Source organism: Cnephaeus nilssonii (genome assembly GCF_951640355.1).
Source record: "Cnephaeus nilssonii genome assembly, chromosome: 23".
Taxonomy (NCBI): Eukaryota; Metazoa; Chordata; class Mammalia; order Chiroptera; family Vespertilionidae; genus Cnephaeus; species Cnephaeus nilssonii.
Genome location: NC_137094.1, coordinates 9,637,803 through 9,659,481, shown reverse-complemented (window position 1 = coordinate 9,659,481; position 21,679 = coordinate 9,637,803). Strand labels below are relative to the sequence as shown.

At 41.5% G+C, this 21,679-nt stretch overlaps 1 protein-coding gene across 1 annotated transcript in view; it reads left to right on the top strand.

Annotated features, from left to right (window-relative positions):
- The window catches only part of USH2A (usherin), a gene marked incomplete at its 5' end in the record, with an annotated part of 397,572 nt that overhangs the window by 313,681 nt on the left and 62,212 nt on the right, over positions 1-21,679 (top strand). Inside the window, 6 exons of the mRNA XM_079763761.1 lie at positions 132-329; positions 848-1,002; positions 3,611-3,809; positions 10,000-10,107; positions 16,010-16,193; positions 17,306-17,463. Of these exons, the coding sequence (XP_079619887.1) occupies positions 132-329; positions 848-1,002; positions 3,611-3,809; positions 10,000-10,107; positions 16,010-16,193; positions 17,306-17,463 (1,002 nt within the window). The remainder of the gene's footprint in view (positions 1-131; positions 330-847; positions 1,003-3,610; positions 3,810-9,999; positions 10,108-16,009; positions 16,194-17,305; positions 17,464-21,679) is intronic.

The window sequence follows — 21,679 nt, the reverse complement described above, 5'->3', positions numbered from 1 at the left end:
CCAGGGAGAGGATTAGAGCATTAAGCCTTTTTAGAAAAAAAAAATGTTTAAAGGTTTTGCTATTCATTTGCAATATGATGGTAATCTAAATTTTTTTTTTAAATTCTACCGTTCACTGTCTATCTCTCTAGATGCGAACCTGGAGCCCTATACAACATACGAGTATAGGATTTCGGCTTGGAATGGCTACGGACGAGGATTCAGCGGAGCTGTTAGAGCCAGCACAAAAGAAGACGTGCCTCAGGGAGTGAGTGCCCCTCAGTGGATCAGAACAGACCATCCTGAAGATGGAATAGTCCTAACCTGGAAGGAACCCATACAACCGAATGGTACTAAGCTGCTTTTAAGATAGAAATACCGTAGTTCCATGAGCACATTGAAATGTGTGTAATCTACACATAATTGGCATGCATCTAACCCCTAAAAAGTGTTTCCTGATCAAGTGGACTTGAGGTTTGTACCAACTAGTCATTCTTTTTGTGAAATAGCCCGCATACATTGTGAGCCCCCAATTTTTTTTCTTGAATACCAGCCTTTACCTGGGTTGCTCTGACAAATAAAGCAGGTTATGGGAAGGCAAAATGGTTTTAATATTGAAAGTAAATTTGTTTGCTAGTGAGGGGAAATAAGCATAAATGACTCTGATTAGCTATGTCAAGAATCCATCTCCTCCCTAAGAGTGCGTATAATTAAGAACGCTTTGCTCATAGCAATGTGATAGCAAATGGAAATTAAATACATAACGCCATAGCATCTCATTTGTTCCAAACTCTAAGACATGTACGTTGTTTGCAAATGGTTACAAGGTTATGATGCTCAAATACAAGCATTTCTCTGTCTCTTTCAGGTCATATCATTTACTACATTCTTCTCCGGAATGGAGTGGAATATTTTCGGGGAAGGTCATTGACCTTCTCGGATACAACGGGAATTCAGCCTTTTCAGGAATATTCATACCAGCTGAAAGCTTGCACGGTTGCGGGCTGTGTCCCCAGCGGCGAGGTAAGGGGAGTTGGCCTCACCCCTGGGTGAAGTTATCCGCCGGGAAGACCATCTAATGTCTAGGTCAAGAGTGATTTGCCCAGCGATAGAATACAGTGTTTCTCTCAATGTTGTGTTGAGGGTGTCCAGGTGGCATTTCAATTGAGTACTAATACTTATGCCTCTTAAACTAGAGATCACTGGAAGAAAGATTTATCCAAATATCAGTGTTTCATAAATAAATAAGAATACTTGAATCCATATATCCTTTTTATCACAGTTTTCTTCCACCAACTCTTTTATTTTTTTAAATATATTTTTATTGATTTCAGAGTGGTAGGGAGGGAGGGAGAGATAGAAACATCAATGATGAGATAGAATCATCGATAGGCTGCCTCCACACTGGGGACCGAACCCACAACCTGGGCATGTACCCTGACTGGGAATCGAACCGTGACCTCCTGGTTTATAGGTCGACACTCAAGCACTGAGCCACGCTGGCTGGGCCCACTAACTATTTTTAGATGTTCTTCTATAAATCCATGATAATTCCCAAACCAATATTCTGTTTAAGGGGGTTTCTATTTAAATAGAATTTTTAAAAAGCTCTTGGAAAACAAAAGTTAAAAAATAAAACAAAGAGCAAAAGAAGCCTAGCATAGAAAATAAAATGTGTGTAAGGGTTCTGCAACAACCTTGCCAAGAAATACTGTAGCCCTGAACTTGGGCAGAGGGATCAGAATGGCGACTCAGAAAGATACAGCAGGTATCAGAGGGTAAGATAGATGGGATTTCATGGTCAACTGTATGCAGAGAAATGAAAGGAGTGAGTCGTGGGTACTTTCAAGGTATCTGGCCGGAGCAGTGTGTGGGTCACAGTGCCATCGTGCAAGCAAAGAAAAAATCGAAAGAGGAAGAAGTTAAACATTAAGGTTAAAGTTTGGATAGTTTTTAAATACGTATTTAAGAGAAGGAGCCAAGAGCAGAGTGGAGGGAGAAAATATTATTTGGTACTTTATGCGAAAATAATGAGTAAGAAGCAGGACTAAGAAGGGAGTGGATGGCTAAATGGTTGAGCATCGACTTATGAACCAGGAGGTCACAGTTCAGTTCCAGGTCAGGGCACATGCCCGGATCTCGGGCTCAATCCCCAGCAGGGGGCATGCAGGAGGCAGCCAATCAATGATTCTCTCTTATCATTTATGTTCCTCTCTCTCTCCTTCTCCCTTCCTCTCTGAATTTATATATACGTGTGTGTGTGTGTGTGTGTGTGGACTGGAGTTTGCTAGAAAGATATATGAGGGAGATTGAAGCAAGCAGTGTTTGACTGTGGTCCAAGCAGAAGACCATAGGTGATGAGCATTGGGGAATGCTGAGTGAAATGAAGGCAGAAAACCCCACCCAGAGACTGGGAGAGACAAACCCTCCAGGAGACAATAAAAAGCCATAATCACAGAGGACGCCTAGGAGGAAATAGACTCACATGCAGCAGCTCCAGTCCTTACACGTCATTCAATCTTAAGAGACACAGCCTCCTCAGACCCTGCACGAGAACTGTCCCAAGTCAGTCATTCAGCCAGACTGGGTTCAGCTTTACAGTCCACAGACCCTCGCAGAAACCTGTCACCCCTGGGGCAGATGGCAGCTGATCGTCCCAATCAGAAATTAGGGCCTGCGCAGTCCAAGCAAAACCCAGCTGTCTGCACAGGCACAGCTCATGCTTACCACTGCCCTCCCCCCAAAAAAAATGATTAAAAGGTAAAATCAGAGTAAATTCTGTGAAAAACAGCACACAAATGCAACCCCTTTTCTCCCCAAGTCATATTTCTACGATGTTCCACAAATAACTGGCTGATTGGTTCTTTTTCTTCTCACTTGGTCCTTTCCTAGAACATTGGGGCAGGCACGGTAGTGTCATCCCGGGATCACAGGAAGCCTGGAAGACGAACGTCTGCCCATGTATACTGTTCAAAGCATGTCGTGTGCAAGCGAGTTCAGATGTGGCTTTTGGCTCCATGTTTACCAGTGCTTAACATGTACAAAATCAGGCTGTTAAGATGCAGAGACACTCCTGGGCCATATGGGAGAGAGTTATCAAGAGTTCTCCAGGCTGACAGTCTGCCAGCCAGGTCTCACTCGTTTAAATGGAGGGCTGCTCTCGGCCGTCAGAATGGCTGTTGAGCCTGGATGTGATAAATGGTAGCCAGAGACTTATGGAATGTGTTCAAGGTCGGATTTTATCATTTCGATAGAATGGGAGGGAAGGAATCAAAGAAAGAGGGTGCCCTTCTCCAAGCCCCTGCTCATGATGTGCCAGGCCAGGCGACAACATTTTAAAACAGCCCATCTGGTGTGGCTCAATGGTTGAGCGTCGACCTATGAACCAGGAGGTCACGGTTCCATTCCCGGTCAGGGCACATGGCTGGGTTGTGGTCTCGATCCCGGATGTGGGGTGTGCAGGAGGCAGCCGATCCATGATTCTCTCTCCTCATTGATGTTTCATCTCCCCTTTTCCCATTCTCTCTGAAATCAATAAAAAATACATTTATTTAAAACAAAAGGGACATTCTCATGGGTGGGCATACCTAGTGCACCCCTGTGATAAAGGCCGTTTGACTCCGTGTTTCAGGTGGCTGTCACTACTCCCCAAGGAGTCCCGCAGAGCGTCCTGCCCCCGAGGATCACAGCCCCCAGGGCCGACGCCCTGCACTTGAGCTGGGATGCCCCCGAGAAACCAAATGGCATCATTAAGGAGTACCAGCTCCGGCAGGTTGGGAAAGGGCTCATCCACACGGATACCACCGACAGGAGGGAACATACGGTCACAGGTAAAACCTACCGGAAGCGTCTGTCCTTGTGGTTGGGGGGCCGAGCATCCCAGGGGTGTGTGTGTGATAGATGAGGTCACTTCAAAAGGACGTGTTCTCTTGACATATGGTCAGATCCCGCTTACCCGCGCTAATAGAAGGAGCCACACTGGCAGCAATAAGCCACCACAGCAGATCACTTCGGAAATCATTTCTGTTTGGCTTTGATATGCATGATGTGTAGGGTTTTTGCATCAGTATTCACTTTTTATTCCCCCCAGACAAACAGAAAGAGGCATTTTCATTCCCCAAGGATACACTCACAGGTAATGGGACGAAGGTAGCCAAGAAAGTATGGAAAGCGCAAGAGGGGAGGGAAAATCAGCAAGAGGCCAACATTTATCTACCAAGTCAGTAATTAATACACAGAATAGTTGACAGTTGACTGGTTGTGACAACTTGTTATTATTAACATCAATTAATAAGCGCATTATTTTTATTGTTTATTATAACAGTTTATAATTAGCTTTGATAGTATAATAACAGTACGGTATAACAGTATAATGTTAGATAATTACTGGTAGTGATTATAATAATAATGAACATGTTTGAGCTTCAATGTCACTTCTGTAGGAGAGAAGGCTTTTCTGAAGTCCCCAGTCTAGCTGTGGCTTCCCTAACACACCACCACATCACCTGCATCTCATTTTTGTCATCGACCTGTCACTGCCTGATATTTTCGTTGGTTTTCTCTTTGTCTGTTTATGTCTCTTCCCGCTGGAATGTAAGCTGTAGGAGAGCTTCATTCACCAGGTCTTCCGTTTGGTCCATTTGTGTTGTTTTAGATCAATTTAGAGAACACATCACTTGGGGGGATACAGCCATAAAGAGAGAGTTATCTGTTGAAAGAGCAAATAAACCTCATTCAGCAAAACCTGACTAAGTTCATAGCCACCCGGGTGTATCCCTGGAGGACAGGAATGGTGCTGGGTAGGCATTAGATGACCTAAACCCCGAGATCTATGGAGTGCAGACGCATTTGATCTGCCAGGCAGATTCAGCACCATGGATAGCGGACCAACCACCTTGAACACACAAGTGTTTTATATGAGTGACTGTTTTATTGAGGTCATGGAATGAACTCAAATAAGCAAGTGTATTTCACAGTTCATCTCAAAGGTTTGACGAAGAGCTGCCTGGACCCCCTGGGATGAATGCTTTCATTTTCTCATCATTTCCCAAACCTCAGCATTCCCCGGGTAGCAGTGCAACACGGATGAAGTTGTACCTGCAGTCATCCTGGAGCCTGAAATCTAGGTCCTGCGAAGCGACAGCAGGGGAGCGAGCGCAGTGCCCCAGCCCCATTGTCTCCGTGCTTATTTTTAATTACCACCAAGCTTTGGAAACATGATCCCTTAAATGCTTTGTGGGAATAGCGGCGAGTGCACTCCTCACGTGCGATCCATAAATTGCTTATAATCCTCTCAAGATGTTAAAAAAAGCATTAAGTAATTGAAGACAGGAAGTCCTCAGTTAATTATTTAGAGGTGTTATCAATGCTCTAAGTAAACCGGCGCGTTTTCTGCTATCTCACTGAGCTGGATTCCGCAGGGACGAGGGAGCAGCACCATCATCTTCTCATATTCGCTAATGCAAACAGCACATGGCAGCTTGTCAATAACCGGCCTCTTCATATCACCGGTTACCAAACAGGGCCGCCGGCCCGCACCGAACGATCGGGATGTCAGCGACAGCATTGTTTCATTCTGGGTTACCTCCACTTTAGACGGGGGCCCTCCTCACGTCAGCATCGGGGTGGATGCAGGGAAAGGGGATTAACGAAATAATTAGGGCCACGGAGGACAAAATGAATTAATCATGTCCTCTTTAGCGGCAGACAGGATAAGGGCTTATGTGTCTTTTAACTCCAGGGGAAATGTTTTCTTTAAAAAATTCATTAAAAGTTGCTCCGCATTGCATTTCACTTAAAAGGGAAGACACACCAGCACGAAGTTAGCAAGGAGAGGCGTTTGCCTTCCGCCCGCATCCTCTAGGAAGCTCATGAAAGCTCCCTGTGCTGAAAGGCATGCACAGTGCTCCTTACTAGTATAGCAGAGAGGACCTATACACGGGCAGACAGATTTCCTGCACATCGCTTTGGGGAAAAGAGAACATAGTTTCACCATCCATGTCACAAAATGGGGACATTCTGTACAGTGAGATTTTACATTTGGATAAGTCTGTATGCTTCCATAGTATCTGTCCTACATTCTGCTGTCCTAGCGTTTGTTAGACTTTGTTACCATATCCTTTTCTCTGGTTTCTGCTCCTCAACGAGTAGATAAAGCTGCTGACGGAGAGAGACATTAGCTTCCCATCTGCCCTTGTCTCACTGGGCTGGGATGGGTACCTGTCACACCACTTAACACACATGAAGTGTCAAAATCTTTGTCAAGGGAATAAATGTTGAGTAGCAAACTAGCATCTGAATGCCTGTGTTTCATCTTTATTAGCTATAAAGGTGAGACCATCAAGCACATCTAAATCTCAGGCAGGATGGGCCTCGTAATATGCAAGGCCCAGGACATAACGAAATGAGGGGTCCCTTGTTCAGAAATCATTAGGCATTTTAAGCCCAGATGGTGTGGTCCAGTAGCTGAGCATTAACCTATGAACCAGAAGGTAACGTTTCCGGTTCAATTCCTGGTCAGGGCATAAGCCAGAGTTGGGGACAATCCACAGTTGGGGGCATGCAGGAGGCAGCTGATCAATGATTCTTTCTCATCATTGATGTTTCTCTCTCTCTCTCCTTCTCCCTTCCTGTCAGAAATTAATAAAAATGTAAAGATAGGCATGGCTAGTGTTGCTCAGTGGTTGAACGACAACCCATAAACCAGGAGTTGCTAAAGCAGGTCATTTATCCACAAGGTTACAATGCTGATGACCACCCGACAAAAGCTTTCTAGAGCTGCCCAGACCTCTCAGTAACCAAGTTGATAGAGGCACCTGTGGCATCTCATAGTCTTCAAGGCTATTTGGTCATTCTTTAGAATGTGACAGGTGTCACCGCAGCATCCCTGGATGCGTGCTTTGCAGTAGTGCTGGCTGCCCAAAATTAGAACAGACAACATGCCTTTTCCTGGCAGTTAATCTGGAGATTAAACCTGAGAAACAAGCTGTTCCTTATAGAGTACGTCAAATGTAACTTCCACGGGCCTGGGTTTTGTTTCCCAAATCATATCTTTATAATCCATAGGCAGACTTTTTGTGATATTTAAGAGATATCACCTTCTCTCAAATTGGTCTGTATCCCATTTTAACACATATTTACTCTTAAAGGTAACGTTACTTGGAAGTGTACTTGTAATGAGTGTGGCTTTTTTATGCCTCTTTCCTTTAAAAATAAAGCACATGGTTCCCTGTGGGGAAATCCGTGTAATTTGCAGACACAGCAATCGTCACTGTGCTGCAGTGTTAAATGCCTGCCTCTTCTCCATGCATTTGCCTTTCTCTTCAACAGCTGTTTCCTACTCTTTTGATTCAGTGCTGAGCGCTTGAGTGATGTTTTCTTTTCTCCTTCTCTTCGACTTCAGGATTAAGTTACAGTCGAAGCGGTTCCTTGGAGATCTCTCTTTATTTCCGTCTTCTCATCCTGATCAATTCATGAGTACTTTTCAGTCGGTGTGCCCTTTCCATTGCCTGGTGCTGATACTTCATACATATCTCATTTTAAGGGCTACCAATAGAGACTTACTGAAAATGACAGCAAATTCCCGTTGAAATGTGTTGGTGTTATTGAGTTGTACAGAGGCATCCATATAGAAGGTCGTCTCATTCATGGAAATCATCTCCGTCTGATGGCAGCGGATACTTGCCGTATGGGGTATTTGAACCAAGCCCGTTAGTCATCCAGTCCTCTAGCGATATGGAAAATGCAGGACCTAAGAATGGAATGTGGGGAGTTATAGATTCAGAGATCACCTTCTCTCCCATTGGTCTGTAGCCCATATAAACAAGTCTACACTATCATGCCCTCATAGCCCACACGTGGTGATGGAGCACTTTTGTATGGTTGTCTTCTTTAAACAATATTTCACAAACAATGAACATTTAAAATAGGCACTATATTTTTAGAAACCTCAAAATACCATCCCTACTCTCAAACTGCTTCCATTCTAAGTGAGGAGTAAGGTACTCAGATGAAATGGTGTGACAAGGGTCAAGACCCCCGTTTTTCAGTGAAGGCAGTGCCTGGGGGACATCACCAGGCAAACTCAGCTCTTGCCCCTGCAGTCTCTGACCTTTCTTCTCAGATGTTTCCTTCCATTTCTTTTTTGAGCCCTGTGTTTTATCACCTCGCGCATTTCCCCATCAGCTTTTATCAAACATCATGGCTTGGGTATGACTTGGATCTTTCATCACATTCCTCATCTGCAAATCAGCTAAATATCAAAATTGTCCAAATCCTCCCATCACAACCAGATGGAAGATTGCAGTCAAATAAGTATCTGCATCTTTTCACTGAATTGATAAGGAAACGTGAAGGGCGCGGATGCTGATTCCTGGAGCAGCGCCAGCTACGGCACCTCCTTGCTTTAGCAGAGAACCCAGACCACCGCTCTGATCCTCAGTGAACCAGTCAGTCAGTGGTCTCATTCCTGTAGCGAGCGCCTGCATTGTGCTGGTCGCTCTTCGGAGGGGGCAGTGGTGGGTAAACCAGTGTCCTTGTTCTTTCAGAGCTTAGATGATGGAGGGGTTGACGAACAACAAATAAACAGACATATAACAAAATAACAGGTAATGTTGAAGGCCAGGAAGGAAGATAGTAATTTGATAAAAAGTGTTGGGTGCCGAAGGTCAAAATCTTTAAAGATGTAGCACTTGAACACATTTGTGTGACGTTAGAGTGACACATGGATGTCTCTGGAGGAAGAGACACCCCATGCAAAGGACACAGTATGTGAAAATGTCGTTCAGAGTTCATGTGACAGTAGTGATCATCTGATGCCTGTTACAACTAAGCCCCATTATTTGATGTACAAACTAAGTCTATTTAAAAAAATTAAGTTTTGGCAACATTTGAATTTTTCCAACAATCAAAACAGGCAAGATTAGACTCAGTATACATCTTGTTGAATGTTTCTACATCTTAAGGCTGCTTCTGCCAACATAAAGTGTTGTTGAAGTAACCCATTTCCCCTTCTCAACAGTCTTAGGAGCTACATGCTACCAGGTAGATTTCCCATTTTACAGATCAGTAGATCAAGGTAAAGAAAAGCCAGATTACTTTCCAAGGTCACCAGCCAGGAAGTGGTCAAGTCTAACAACATAGAACTTGTGTTGTAAATGGATTGTCATTTTTCTCCCTGGGATCTTCTTATTGAGCTGCTACTGTGCTGTGTTATTCTAAATACAAATAATAATAATAATAAGCACTGTCCCCTCATCAAATTATGTTTAATCTATGTGTAAAGACAAAACGAACATTCCCCCCCAAAGCACTACAGCAGTAAGTGAGATGGTCAACTATCTCATGGTGAAGTACAAAGCTTAAAAAAAGGGGGTTAGTTGGTGTTAATATTAGCTGGGTATGGCTCGGGGCTAAAAAGAACATTGAATCTAGCATTCTTTTTTATTTTTTTCCGCCCCTATTCGTGTAAGAAGCGGTTGCAGAAACTGGGATGGTTAGCCCAGAGAAGAGGCGACTCGGGGGGCATTTGAGAACTGTCCACAAATATTTGAAGAACTGTCATGTGGAAAAGAAATTAGATTTGTTCTGTACGTCCCTAGGGCTGGAAGTGATCGAAAGAGTTCAGCACAGTCTAAGGAAGGACTTTGAAACAAAACAAGAACTCTGGAGCTCTCTAAGCGCGGGATGGGCTCCTTGAGAGAAAGAGGGCTCCTGCCACCTGGGCAGGGCGGCCCCGCCAATGGCCCGTGGTATAGGGGAATCAAGAGAAAGGTGGATGGCTGGATTCCATGAGTAAATCTCTTCAAAGGCTGAGAGTTTCTTATTTCATCAGTGATTAATGAAGTTTCTATTAATACTGAACTGCTTATGAAGCTCTCATCTTCCTTAAAGGGTGTTTTCTGCTCTTAAAAAAAAAAATTTTGGATACCGTCTCGGCAGCTCTGCATGTCACTTCTGGTGCCTCGTTGATAATAAATAATCCTCTCCAGATGAACTTGATTTCTTGTTTGCTCTTTCTAGGTCTCCAGCCGTATACCAGCTACAGCTTCACTCTTACAGCTTGTACATCTGCCGGGTGCACCTCAAGCGAGCCTTTTCTAGGTCAGACGCTGCAGGCAGCACCTCGAGGTAATTAAAAATACCCGTGCTTTGGGAGGAGATGTTTTCCTATGGCAATTTTAAGTAAACTCTCTGAACTCTTTTATAACAAACAAGGAAGACGGCCTAAAGTCAGTAGGTAAGAAAGAAAATAATATTCTGGGTTTCCATTCTTCAAGTTTGGGTCAACTATAAGCCTTCCAAGTTAATGCTCACTTTCCATTCTTTAAACCTTTTCGATTTAGTGTTATATAAAAGTTATTATTATTCTAGACTTGGATATGAAATTCCTCCAAAAATCAAAAGTTAGATATTTCTGGAGTTCCTTATATAATAAGCACCATGCTCCCTGCTGACATGGACTAAAATACCCACTGCCCTCTAGACCTTGCAATCAGGTAGAAGTGTATAGGACAGGTACCCAAACCTGTAGGAAGAGGGAGAATCCAAAAGGGGATGTTCCAAAAGAACAGGTGAGCAGGATGCTCAGGTGAATCTGAGGAGGAAGTGATGACAACCCATCCGGATACCCAGGGAGATTTCACGGAGCAGTTAGTTGACGTCTGAGAGGGACCACGAGGAATAAGGACGTTGACAAGTGAACAGTGGAAGAAATGTACAAACATGGCTTGAGGGAATGTAAAGTGGGACCGTCACTGTAGAAGGCAAATTAACAAAATCTGTTCATTTTGAAATGTTAATTCCCTGTGACATAGCAGTTTTACTTTAATGATCTGTGCCAGAAAATGACTTTCCCACAACTGCACAAGGAGGCCTGAACCAGGGTGTGTATTGAACCGTAATTTGTCTAATGCCAAGTATTAGAAGCAATGTAAATGTCTGTGAGTACGGGAGTTGCTAAATAAATTTGGGTATATTCACATTGTGGAATTGTATACATCAGTTTAAAAGAATGAGATGAGCCTGGCCAGTGTAGCTTCATCACCCCATGAACTGGTTCGATTCCCCATCAGGGCACATGCCCGGGTTGTGGGCTTGATACCCAGTAGGGGGGCATGAGGAGGCAGCCAATTGATATTTCTATCTCATTGATATTTCTATCTCTCTCTCCCTCTCTCTTTCTCCCTCTCTAAAATAATCAATGAAAACATTAAATTTTTTTAAATGAAAAGATCTGCACATATAAAGAAGTTATAGAACTACATTAATATATTGTATTTTATGTACAAGAAGCACACATAGAAAATAATATGTATTTCTATAGATAGATGCATAGACAAATTCTGGGAGCTTACACACCCATCTGATAATAATGGTTACCTGTGGATTGGGGACTGGGGTGGGTGTTATCATTTACTTTTAAGAGAAAAACATGCTCAAAAGCTTGGGCTAGTGATCAACTAATTATTTTTTAAACTTTATTATTTGCCTATTCTGCATGTGGGGAAATAGAGGCATAAATAAATTTCTTAACAGAAGTATAATGTTAACTACCATCATAGAGTCCTGAACCGCCTTTCCATTACTCTGCTAATGAAAGGGATTGTTGTACCTCAGAATATTAGACCTGAACTTCCTACCAGTAAATGGGGAATAAAATGGAAAATTCCACGTAGGGACATATGGCTCCTCACCAGGAATTCACTAATGATGTTTTCTATATAAAGAATGCTTCATGTCAAAAAGCTTAGTGTTCCTTTGAAAGGAAGAAACCAGCAGTGGATTTTTTGGAAAGGTAAACTATCAAATGGATACTTTGATGATAATGGATAATTTCTGAAGGATCTACCAGCCACTTTTGGCTGAAACTCAAGCCTGATAAAATAACAGGGTCTCTTCCTCCGGTTTACTCATGAAATCCATACATTTAAATTCTTAGAAGATAAGTGTCTATTTCCCCACAAACCCAACAGCAGTTCTTTTGAAAGAACTCAGATTTCCTGACTTAAAAATTATAGCTTTCAACAGCGCAGGGGAGTGTGAGCTGAGAAATGCTATCCTTGACTTCCTTTTTCTTTAACTTTATGCACCTTTCCTTGAACACAAATAGCTGTGCAAAGGAGTAATAAACGAAATGGGCTTTCCTGCACAGGAGAAACAATGGATTTAGAATCCATTTTCTGGCTGCATAAGTGCCATTTGTGAATAACTTGTATGTGAAATAAATGTAGTCTGTGTGTTTAACTGGGGAGTTGTAGGGAAACCAATCACCAGCAGCATTAAGTTCTGTTGTTGTACTATAAAGTGGAAACAAACACATCATCTTAAATTAATAACCCAAACACCATTATAAAATGCCTATTTGCGTGAATTAGACGTAGATTGAAGGTCTCATGTTTGAGTGTCCTAAGTGGATATGTAGAGAAATAAAAGAAGCATTTATTCAGAGCCACCCTTAGCTCCTCTCATTTCTCTTTCATTTTCAAACAAAATAAAAGAAGAAGAAAAGTGAATGTATATCATGACCTCATTGATCGATTGGACATAATTCTCTACAATTCTTCCCTCATAGAAAATTCCTTTAGTCAAATAGTGGATGAATTTGGATTGCTGCTTTCTTTTTAGAATGGCCCAACACTGAAAATGACACAACGTTGGGTAGAATGCCAAATTAATAAATTAACAAATAGTACATAGTCCGGATGTCATTTCCTCCCTGACATCATCTAATAGAAAACTGGTTCCCTTCACCTTCTTCCAGAAAAAAAAAGCCAACCCACAATAAGTATTGGGGTTTTTCTGTTGGAATGAAGATGTTTAGGGACATGAGAGTGGGTAATATTACATGGCACTCAAGATGAATTCCAAAGGAATTCTTTTTTGGTAGTTATGATGTCAAAAGACCCACCAAGGCTTCCTTCTGGAATTTCGCTCTTGTCCTCTCAGCTAGCTTACCCACTCAAGGCAGTTTCCCTGGTGCCCATGTATTTTCTTCCCTTGAGCTGCCTTATCTCAGCCCTTCTGTTATGTAGAATGGGTTTTCTGCTGCCACCTCAGGCTCAGAGAGGGACAGATTCTCCATCTTGGACTCATTAAGACATCTCACCCAAGGTGGTCTCACTCTGTCAACGATTCCTTGCAGCTGCCAAGATAACACTATCTCCGTATCATTATAGAAGTAAAAACATAGCCTTTGGTTTTTCATATTTCAGGTTCCTCTTACAAACCAAACCAGTGGACACAGGGTTGTTGCCAACATGAGCAGAGCTTGTACAAATATTAAACTCAACTTTTACCTAGAACATGACACAAACCCAAAATGTTGCTTCATTTTATTTCATTAACTACTCCACATCCACAGGCTGTATTGATTGGGTTAAACTGGAAGCTAAGAAATATATATTTTTTTCATATCTTGCTGATTTTTAGTACATCCCTTCAAGGTGACTAAGACTTGACTGTGGGAAGAAGATTATGAATGAATTTTTGTACTTTCTCTTAAACCAACAAATTAATATCATGTTAAAGTCAGAACTCTAATTAGTTGGTTGAGTTATCTGGCTGCTGTTGGCACAGAAACTCAGAAAAAAGAACGTACACTATGATTTGTGGGTTTGTCCAAGTATCTAAGGTAGAGCAAGCTTTCAGAACAAAATGAACTGCTTCCTTCTCGGGAACAAGTTGTTCCTTAGACAATCAGCAAGTCTGAGCCATTTTGAAATCACTCTAAATAAATTGCATTGAATTTCCTGAAAATTTTTCGGGATGCTGCTAAATAAATTGCATTTGAATTTCCTGAAAATTTTTCTTTAAAAGTTTCAGGATCTTACCCGTAACTGAGTAACTTACCCAGGAGAGACAATCAAGCAAAAACTACTCGTTAAAAAGAACCTAATATTGAACTGCGTTTTTAAAGCTGAAGAAGAGGGTGACAATGTCCCTTCAGAACATACCTAGGTGACAACATGGAGTGGTGGGATTGAACTTCCTTGTCATTAGGTTCTCCACCAGGATGTCTGTACATCTGTAAGAGTACTTGAATGTTTGACCTGGAATAACAGTTATTTGTGCACATATTTTATCCTTTAAACAGAATGGTAGACTCCTAAAAGAAATGAGCCACGTCTTAGTCATCCCTGTCATTGCTGGAACTGCTTGGAAAGCTTAGCATAGTAATTTACAGGAGAGCTATTTCCAACTAATGTGTTCATTCAGCATTTATTAGGCATTGTGATATCTACAAAAACTGGCATATAACACAGGGAAGACCCACAGAGCAAACTGTACTGACACAGTGGAAAGAAGTAAACTGTACGGTCATAACAACATGAAGATAATGATAATATCAAAGAAAGAAGAGGAATACGATGCTAGGAGTGTTAAACGGGAAACAGAAACGGGCATATGATAGAGAGGAACTAGATTGGGATCATTTTATAGGATTCAAGTTAGAGTTAGGGAAGGGAGGTTAATTAAGACCTCCCTGACAAGATATGTACACATATTGTTGAACTGTGTAGTTCAAATGCAAAAATATCACGGTGTCTTGAGCAAAGTGTTCTAGACAGAGGGAGTGGAGGTGCAGAAGCCCAGAGGTGGGAAAGAACTTGAAACATTCTGGGGAGAAAGGAGTCTTTTGTGGATGGAGAGAAGAGTGCCTGGTAGGCCAGAGCCAGAAAAGTGTAGGGCCACCCAGGCTAGCATAAGGAGTTGAAATTACATGAATCATTTTTAAAGGGTTATATATTTTATAAAGGTTGCATTGGCCTGAGTGGCATGGCTCAGTGGTTGAGTATTGACCTATGAACCAGGAGGTCATGGTTCAACTCCCAGTCAGGCCACATGCGCTGGTTGTGGGCTCAATCCCCACTGGGAGTTGTGCAGGAGGCAGCTGATCAATGATTCTCTCTTTCATCATTGATGTTTTTATCTCTCTTTCCTTTACTCTTGAAATCAATAAAAATCTATGCTTTTAAAAAGATTGCATTGGCATGCATATAATATATATATATATATATATATATATATATATATATATATATATATACACACACACACATATATATGTGTGTGTGTGTGTGCCTATATATAAAGAGGGAGAATGCATTTTTCTAAATATTAAAATGAAATATGGCAGTAAAAATATAGAGAACGATATGCATTCAGGGTAGAACCTGCAAGACTTGATGATAGATTGCATTCGAGGGTGCGAAAAGTGAAAGCCTCTAGAATAACTTTTTTGGCCCAATAGACGGACAACATCGGGAAATGAGCAGATTGTAGACAGGAAAACCCGGAGTTCCGTTTTGGATGTTTGAAGTTTCCTATATGTAATTAGTCATCCAAATGGAGGTGTCAAGTAGACAGTTAGATTCATGAGACTGACGCTGGGGAGAGAGTTTCAGTTTCGTGATTGGCACTTGGGCGTGTTCTGCATGCAGATGATCCAGAAAACCAAGACTGTGTGGAGATCACGTAGAAAGTGAGTTTTGGGAAAGAGGAGCGAAAAGGAGAGGAAGGGAGGGAAGAGGAAAGGCGATGACCTAGGTCTCTGAGGACTAAGCCACTTTGAGGTCCAGTAGGGGAAACGGACCCTGTGGGGCTGCAGGGAGTGGCCGAGAGAAAGGAGGAAAAGCAACAGCACATGGTGTCAGAGAGGGAAAGAGAAAGGAGGCTTATTTGGTGACGTGGATAATTCAGGTAAATACTAGGCTATGTTGCTTTCACATATTCCCTCAGGTCTTGATTACCAGTACATTCAGAGTAGCAGCCACGTCAGAGAAATTTCTCATCCCTTCTTGGATGACATTCACTTCTTAAGGGCAATTCAAAAATAAATATATATATATATATATATATATATATATATATATATATATACCCAATTATGCATTTCCCCTCCAAAGTAAAAAATCTCATTTGCCCTGAGATTTGTTTTATCAACAGATAAGAGCATCTGAGTATGCTATGACGTTGATGAGGTGTGTATTGTATCCTAACACTGAAACCTCATTGTGTTATTTTTTGCCAGGCGTGTGGGCGACACCTCGACACATTATCATCAATTCAACAGCCGTGGAATTGTACTGGAGCCCTCCAGAAAGGCCCAACGGCCTCATTTCTCAGTATCAGCTGATCCGTAATGGGACCTCGGTTTTCCTGGGGGGCAGCGAGGACCAGCATTTCACTGATCAAAACCTGGCGCCCAACAGCAGGTAAACTAAGAGAAAACTTCGCCAATCAAGCAGTTAGATTTTTAGCTTTTTCAGCTTTGAAAAGAGTGTATCTCCCACTGAAACAATATTCAGTTAATTAGTTAATCTCCTCATTCATTAGCCATTGAATAGCTGATGAGATCATTGAATCCATTTCAGATGTCAATGATCCAAGAGCTAGCTCATTATGTTAGTCTTCAGGATACTTCTTCTAGATGACTTGAAAGCATGAGAATTTTTTAAGTATATAAAAAACACTAAGTATTAAACTTTAAAAATTGTCATATCTTCAAAGACATGCATTCCTAAACTAGCACTAAAAGAAATTTAAAGAGTTTTGTTTTACATCAACTACCTTTTCTTCTGGTGCAATGTTTTCTCTCCTTGCTACACTATCTATAGACCTGAGTGGCTTTAGGGGGGAAATCCACCTATTTGCAATTCATTTCTCAGCAGAGACAAGATATATTTTAGATCAACAGATGTTTCATTGCAGAGAATAAAGATCAATTTAGTTTTATTGTAGAGAATGGCAGATCAATTTAGAAACATCTTCCTCTAAACATATTTCCCTGAACTCTAACCCATTTAAAAATGGGGAAGATTAATTGGAATCCTCTACAGTGTACTAGCACACTCCAGGATGCTCCTGAAGTCTTGAAGAAAAGCAATGGATTGCTAGAGGGTTAAAAATAAAGTGGCTCAGTGGTTACGTGTCACAGCCTATGAACCAGGAGGACACAGTTCCATCCTAGGTCAGGGCTCATGCCCAGGTTGCAGTCTTGATCCCCAATGTGGGATGTGCAGGAGGCAGCCAATCGATGATTCTCTCTCATCACTGATGTTTCTCTCTCTCTCCCTCTCCCTTCCTCTCTGAAATCAGTAAAGATGTATTATTTAAAATAAAGTGGGGAAGGACAGCAATAGTGATTATCTGCAGGCAATCCTGCCCATACTAGATGAACTACCTAGTCGATGGCACAGTTTCTGAACAGGGAACAAGGAGTTTGCAGTTGCCGCAAATTTAGGACTCAGCGTGGGTAGAAAAGCCAGCGACCTTCGTTCAGGTCTCTCGTGCGTTGCCTTGCAGCATTCTTTGTTTTCTGATTTAGATACATTTACAAGCTGGAAGCCACAACGGGAGGCGGCAGTAGTTTTAGTGACGAGTACCTTGTACAAACACCTCTCCTGACACCAGGGGAAATCCCGCCTCCACACAATATCACCGTGATCGGGCCTTACTCCGTATTCGTAGCTTGGACCCCACCAGGTAAATAAATAAATATAATAAATACTGTGTGTGTGTGTGTGTGTGTGTGTGTGTGTGTGTGTGTGTGAGAAACATTTTAGAGGACATTAATTGCAAGTAAGGATTTTATGTGTGTGAATTTAGGAAATCAGAAGGAAATCATGTTTCCTGAATAATATAAACAAAATAATCCAAGCCACACTTTTGCAGCTGTGCATGTGTAAGTTATATACGCATACCTACATATAGATAGATACAGGTTTAGGTGTGTAGATAGAGACATATAGATACACAGATATATGTTATTCTATCAAAGCAACACTTTATTTCAAGTATCAGAGCCTAAAAATGTCTGCTTCTTCACACGTATATCAATGCACTGATTTCTACTTTCTCGGAATAGCATCGCTGTCTTGCGACCTATGGCATATTGCTCCTTGGCATTTTAGTAGTTCCATCGTGTTTTCTTGTCACAGAAAATGAGGCCGAACATAGCCCGTCTGACACCAGATCCACCCTATTGACTGGCGGGTTCTCACACTCAGACCAGGATCCTCTACCAGCCAGACTCTCAGCGAGCCATGTGACCAGGCAGGTCCCTGGCTCACCAAGTCACCTGCGCTTTTAACATTATCACACCCCTAAGTGGCCATTGATCATCTGAAGACTTCTCACTTAGTAAGGATTTGGAAACCTCTTTTTTTTAAGACACCCAAAGTGGGGTGGATGAGAAAACGAGGATTCAGATCCCCAGCGATGCCACCTTAAACAGCCATTTTTTCTCTCTGACTTGACGTCACCCCATCTGTAAAATGAGAAAATGGCAGTTCCTGCCTATATAGGGTCCTTCTAAAGACTGAATGAGGTAATATATATAATTGGCATTATCTGGTTTGAAATATTTTAGGTAGTGGCAGTGATTTTCAAATAATTAGTTTTGCCTTTAATTACTCACTTTTTAAAAATGTATTTGCTCCAACATTTGCTAGGTCCCAAGGCCCCATTTTCATGACGATAAAACAGCAGGAGTGGGTTAGTCCATTTTTAAGAATTCTTTCATATTTTCCAGTATTTTGCCATTTTTGTTTGAGTTCAACATCCTATATCTGCGTTTAATGAAAAATGTTTCCATTTAGAAAAGGATCATTGTGACATATAATACAACTTTTGCTTCTTTAATAGAATCTTAACTCTTGTCTACCACAAGCTTTGCAGAAATTGCTCATTCTAACCCAGCCCTGGGGCTATTGCAGAAAAGGTTTACACACTAACTCTGCCCGTGTAACCAATGGTTAATAAATCTATAATATCCAGACCTGTCAATCTTTTAGTTTCAGATGCACAAAATCCATTACAGAAACCCTGTAATATATGGAAAGATTAAAATCTTAAATTACACTCTTTTCCCGGTGCCTAGAAGGATTTCGAACTCAGTAAACAGGCAGGTGATTTTGACTCGTGTATAATCTACGGTTGATTTTATTGGGAAGTACCTCATGCTGTGTTTTGATTGGGATAATAAAAATATTTTTCTGTTCCTGGATTGTCACAAATATATATTTTAAACAGGAAGAAAACAAACCTGTAATGACTGTGAGCAGTTTATTTGCTCACAATCAGGAGCTGTCTGGGTATAGATCAGAGCCTCCTGCCATTACAAGATATTACTTCATAGGCAGAGTTGAGAAATGGGCACAGCCACCCATACCTGGAGTTTCTCAACCTGAATGAGCATAAGAATCACCTGGAAAGCTTATGCAAAGACAGCGACTCAACCCCACATTTACTGAGTACGAATCTCCTGGATAGCCCAATTGGCATGGCTCAGTAGTTGAGCATCGACCTATGAACCAAGAGGTCACGGTTCGATTCCTGGTCAGGGCACATGCCCAGGTTGTGGGCTTGATCCCCAGTAGGGGTTGTGCAGGAGGCAGCCAATCAATGATTCTCTCTCATCATTGATGTTTCTCTCTCTTTCCCTCTCCCTTCTCTGAAATTAATAAAAATATTTTTTAAAACAAGTTCTTAGATGGAATCGAGGAAGCTAAACCTTTCTTAAAGGTCCCGCAAGATTAGGGGCTATGAATCACCCACACCCAGTAAAACTGATTCTCCAAAAACATAAACCAGTTTCCTTCGAATGCCCAAAGTGAAAATAGTGGGGAAATAAACTGGGTGGGTTTTTTATGTGGGTTTTGGTTTTTGGTCTCTATGGACAGAGGGACCTCACATAAGTAAGTTGCTCAGAGAACTAAGTCAAGGTGGTTGGTTGGCTATAGAAAAATACTTAGGCCTGTGGTCGGCAAACTGTGGCTCACGAGCCACATGCGGCTCTTTGGCCCCTTGAGTGTGGCTCTTCCACAAAATACCACGGCCTGGGCGAGTCTATTTTCAAGAAGTGGCATTAGAAGAAGTTTAAGTTTAAAAAATTTGTCTCTCAAAAGAAATTTCAATCGTGGTACTGTTGATATTTGGCTCTGTTGACTAATGAGTTTGCCAACCACTGACCTAGGCAATTAAGTGGGTTTTCAGTTTACAAATATCTTGAGATTTCTCTCTGTGAAAGAGAGATGAAATGCCTACTCTGCATTGCTGTTCTGTGAAGTCAGCCAGATAGCATTACAAAACATCTAGCAGGCACTGGGTCCATGCTGGCCATTACTATTCAAATCTGTAGACGATGTAGACCAGGTTGGTTTATTCCCAAACATGTCTTCCCACCTCTCACCAGCTCTGAACCTTGGGTCAGGACTCACACATTGATATGAAAGAAACCAGCAGATCCACGCTGCCTTAACGGGTGAAAATGTATAGAAAATTAGGAAGCAGATTACTTCATGGTACACAAATGGTTTACTCAGAATAATAGCGACGGATCTCCCTGCTGTTTGAGAATCTAAACATTCAAAATTATTTAAGCTCTGGATGCAGTAATGAGCCTTTCTCATTTATCAAGGTGATGACTGTATTTTGAACTCCGCTAGCCCTTAATCATGTTCTAATTAACAATGTCATCGCACTCAGCACACACTTTTCCTCCCTAAAGATGGTGAGTTATTTAGGCTTAACGCACAATGTCGGAATACTTGTGCTTTTCCTTCCACGTGTATCTCTGAGTCCATTAAAGAAAAGAATTGGCGACAGTTCTTCTACTGAGAAATTTCAATTAATATTGCTTAGGAATATAAATGTTTTTTATTAATCAAGTTTTGATTAAAGGGTAGCTAGCCACAGTATGGCCTTTCTGTAGACACTGGGCCACTTGGTGTCCTGTTAGATCACCGGCTGCAGTGTATTAGATCAGATACTGTCCACTTAAAGGGAAAATGGGCATTCAGATTTCTAAGAATCCATGTTGCATTAAATGGGATGATTCCACATTGGCAAGTGTTTCACTTTTCTTATAACCAAGTGACAAGCAGTGGTGAGTTTCAGGAGAAATGCAGAACTCATATTAGCAAATTCCAATTATAGAACACAGTGTTTTCAAATATAGTGACCATGTTATGCATGAGATCCTCAGACCTTATTCATCTTACAATTGAAGGATTGCACCTTTCCATTTGTGTGTCTTTTTTTGAAAAATGTTTCTTCATGTCCTTTACCCATTTTTTAAATTGGATTATTTTTATTTGTTTGTTTGCTTGCTTTTGTTGTTGCTGTTTTTGCTATTGAGTTGTATGAGTTTCTCGTATATTTGGATATTTAACCCTTATCAAGTATGTAGCTTATATGTATTTCCTCCTATTTCATAGTCTGCCTATTCATTGTGTTGGTGGTTTCCTTTACTGGACAGAGCTTTTTAGTTTGCTGTGGTCCCACTGTTTGCTTTGCTTTAGTTGCCTTTGCTTTGGGAGTTTACTAAATGTATCTTACTGTATTGAGTTCTGATATGTACTGGGCATTTTTGCAAGATTAACACATATCTCAGTGAATGCTCAGTGCATCTTGTAGTGGCCTATGGTTTCCCCTATATTACTAATGAGGAAAGTCAATGTGGATGTGATGAGCTATTTTTCTTGGTTAGTCACATCGGTGTCAGAGCCGAATCACAGTGAGTCCTGACTCCAAATTCTGTGGTCACATCCACGGTGCTGTATTTTCTCACTGTTTTTCTGTGTAAACAGTGCGGGAAGTGAATGATTTTTTCTGCATTCTATCTGATACCAAAAGCTCACAAACTTTGCTGTAGCTATCGCACATATGAACGAGGGCAAAGTAGTTCAAGGGTAGTTCA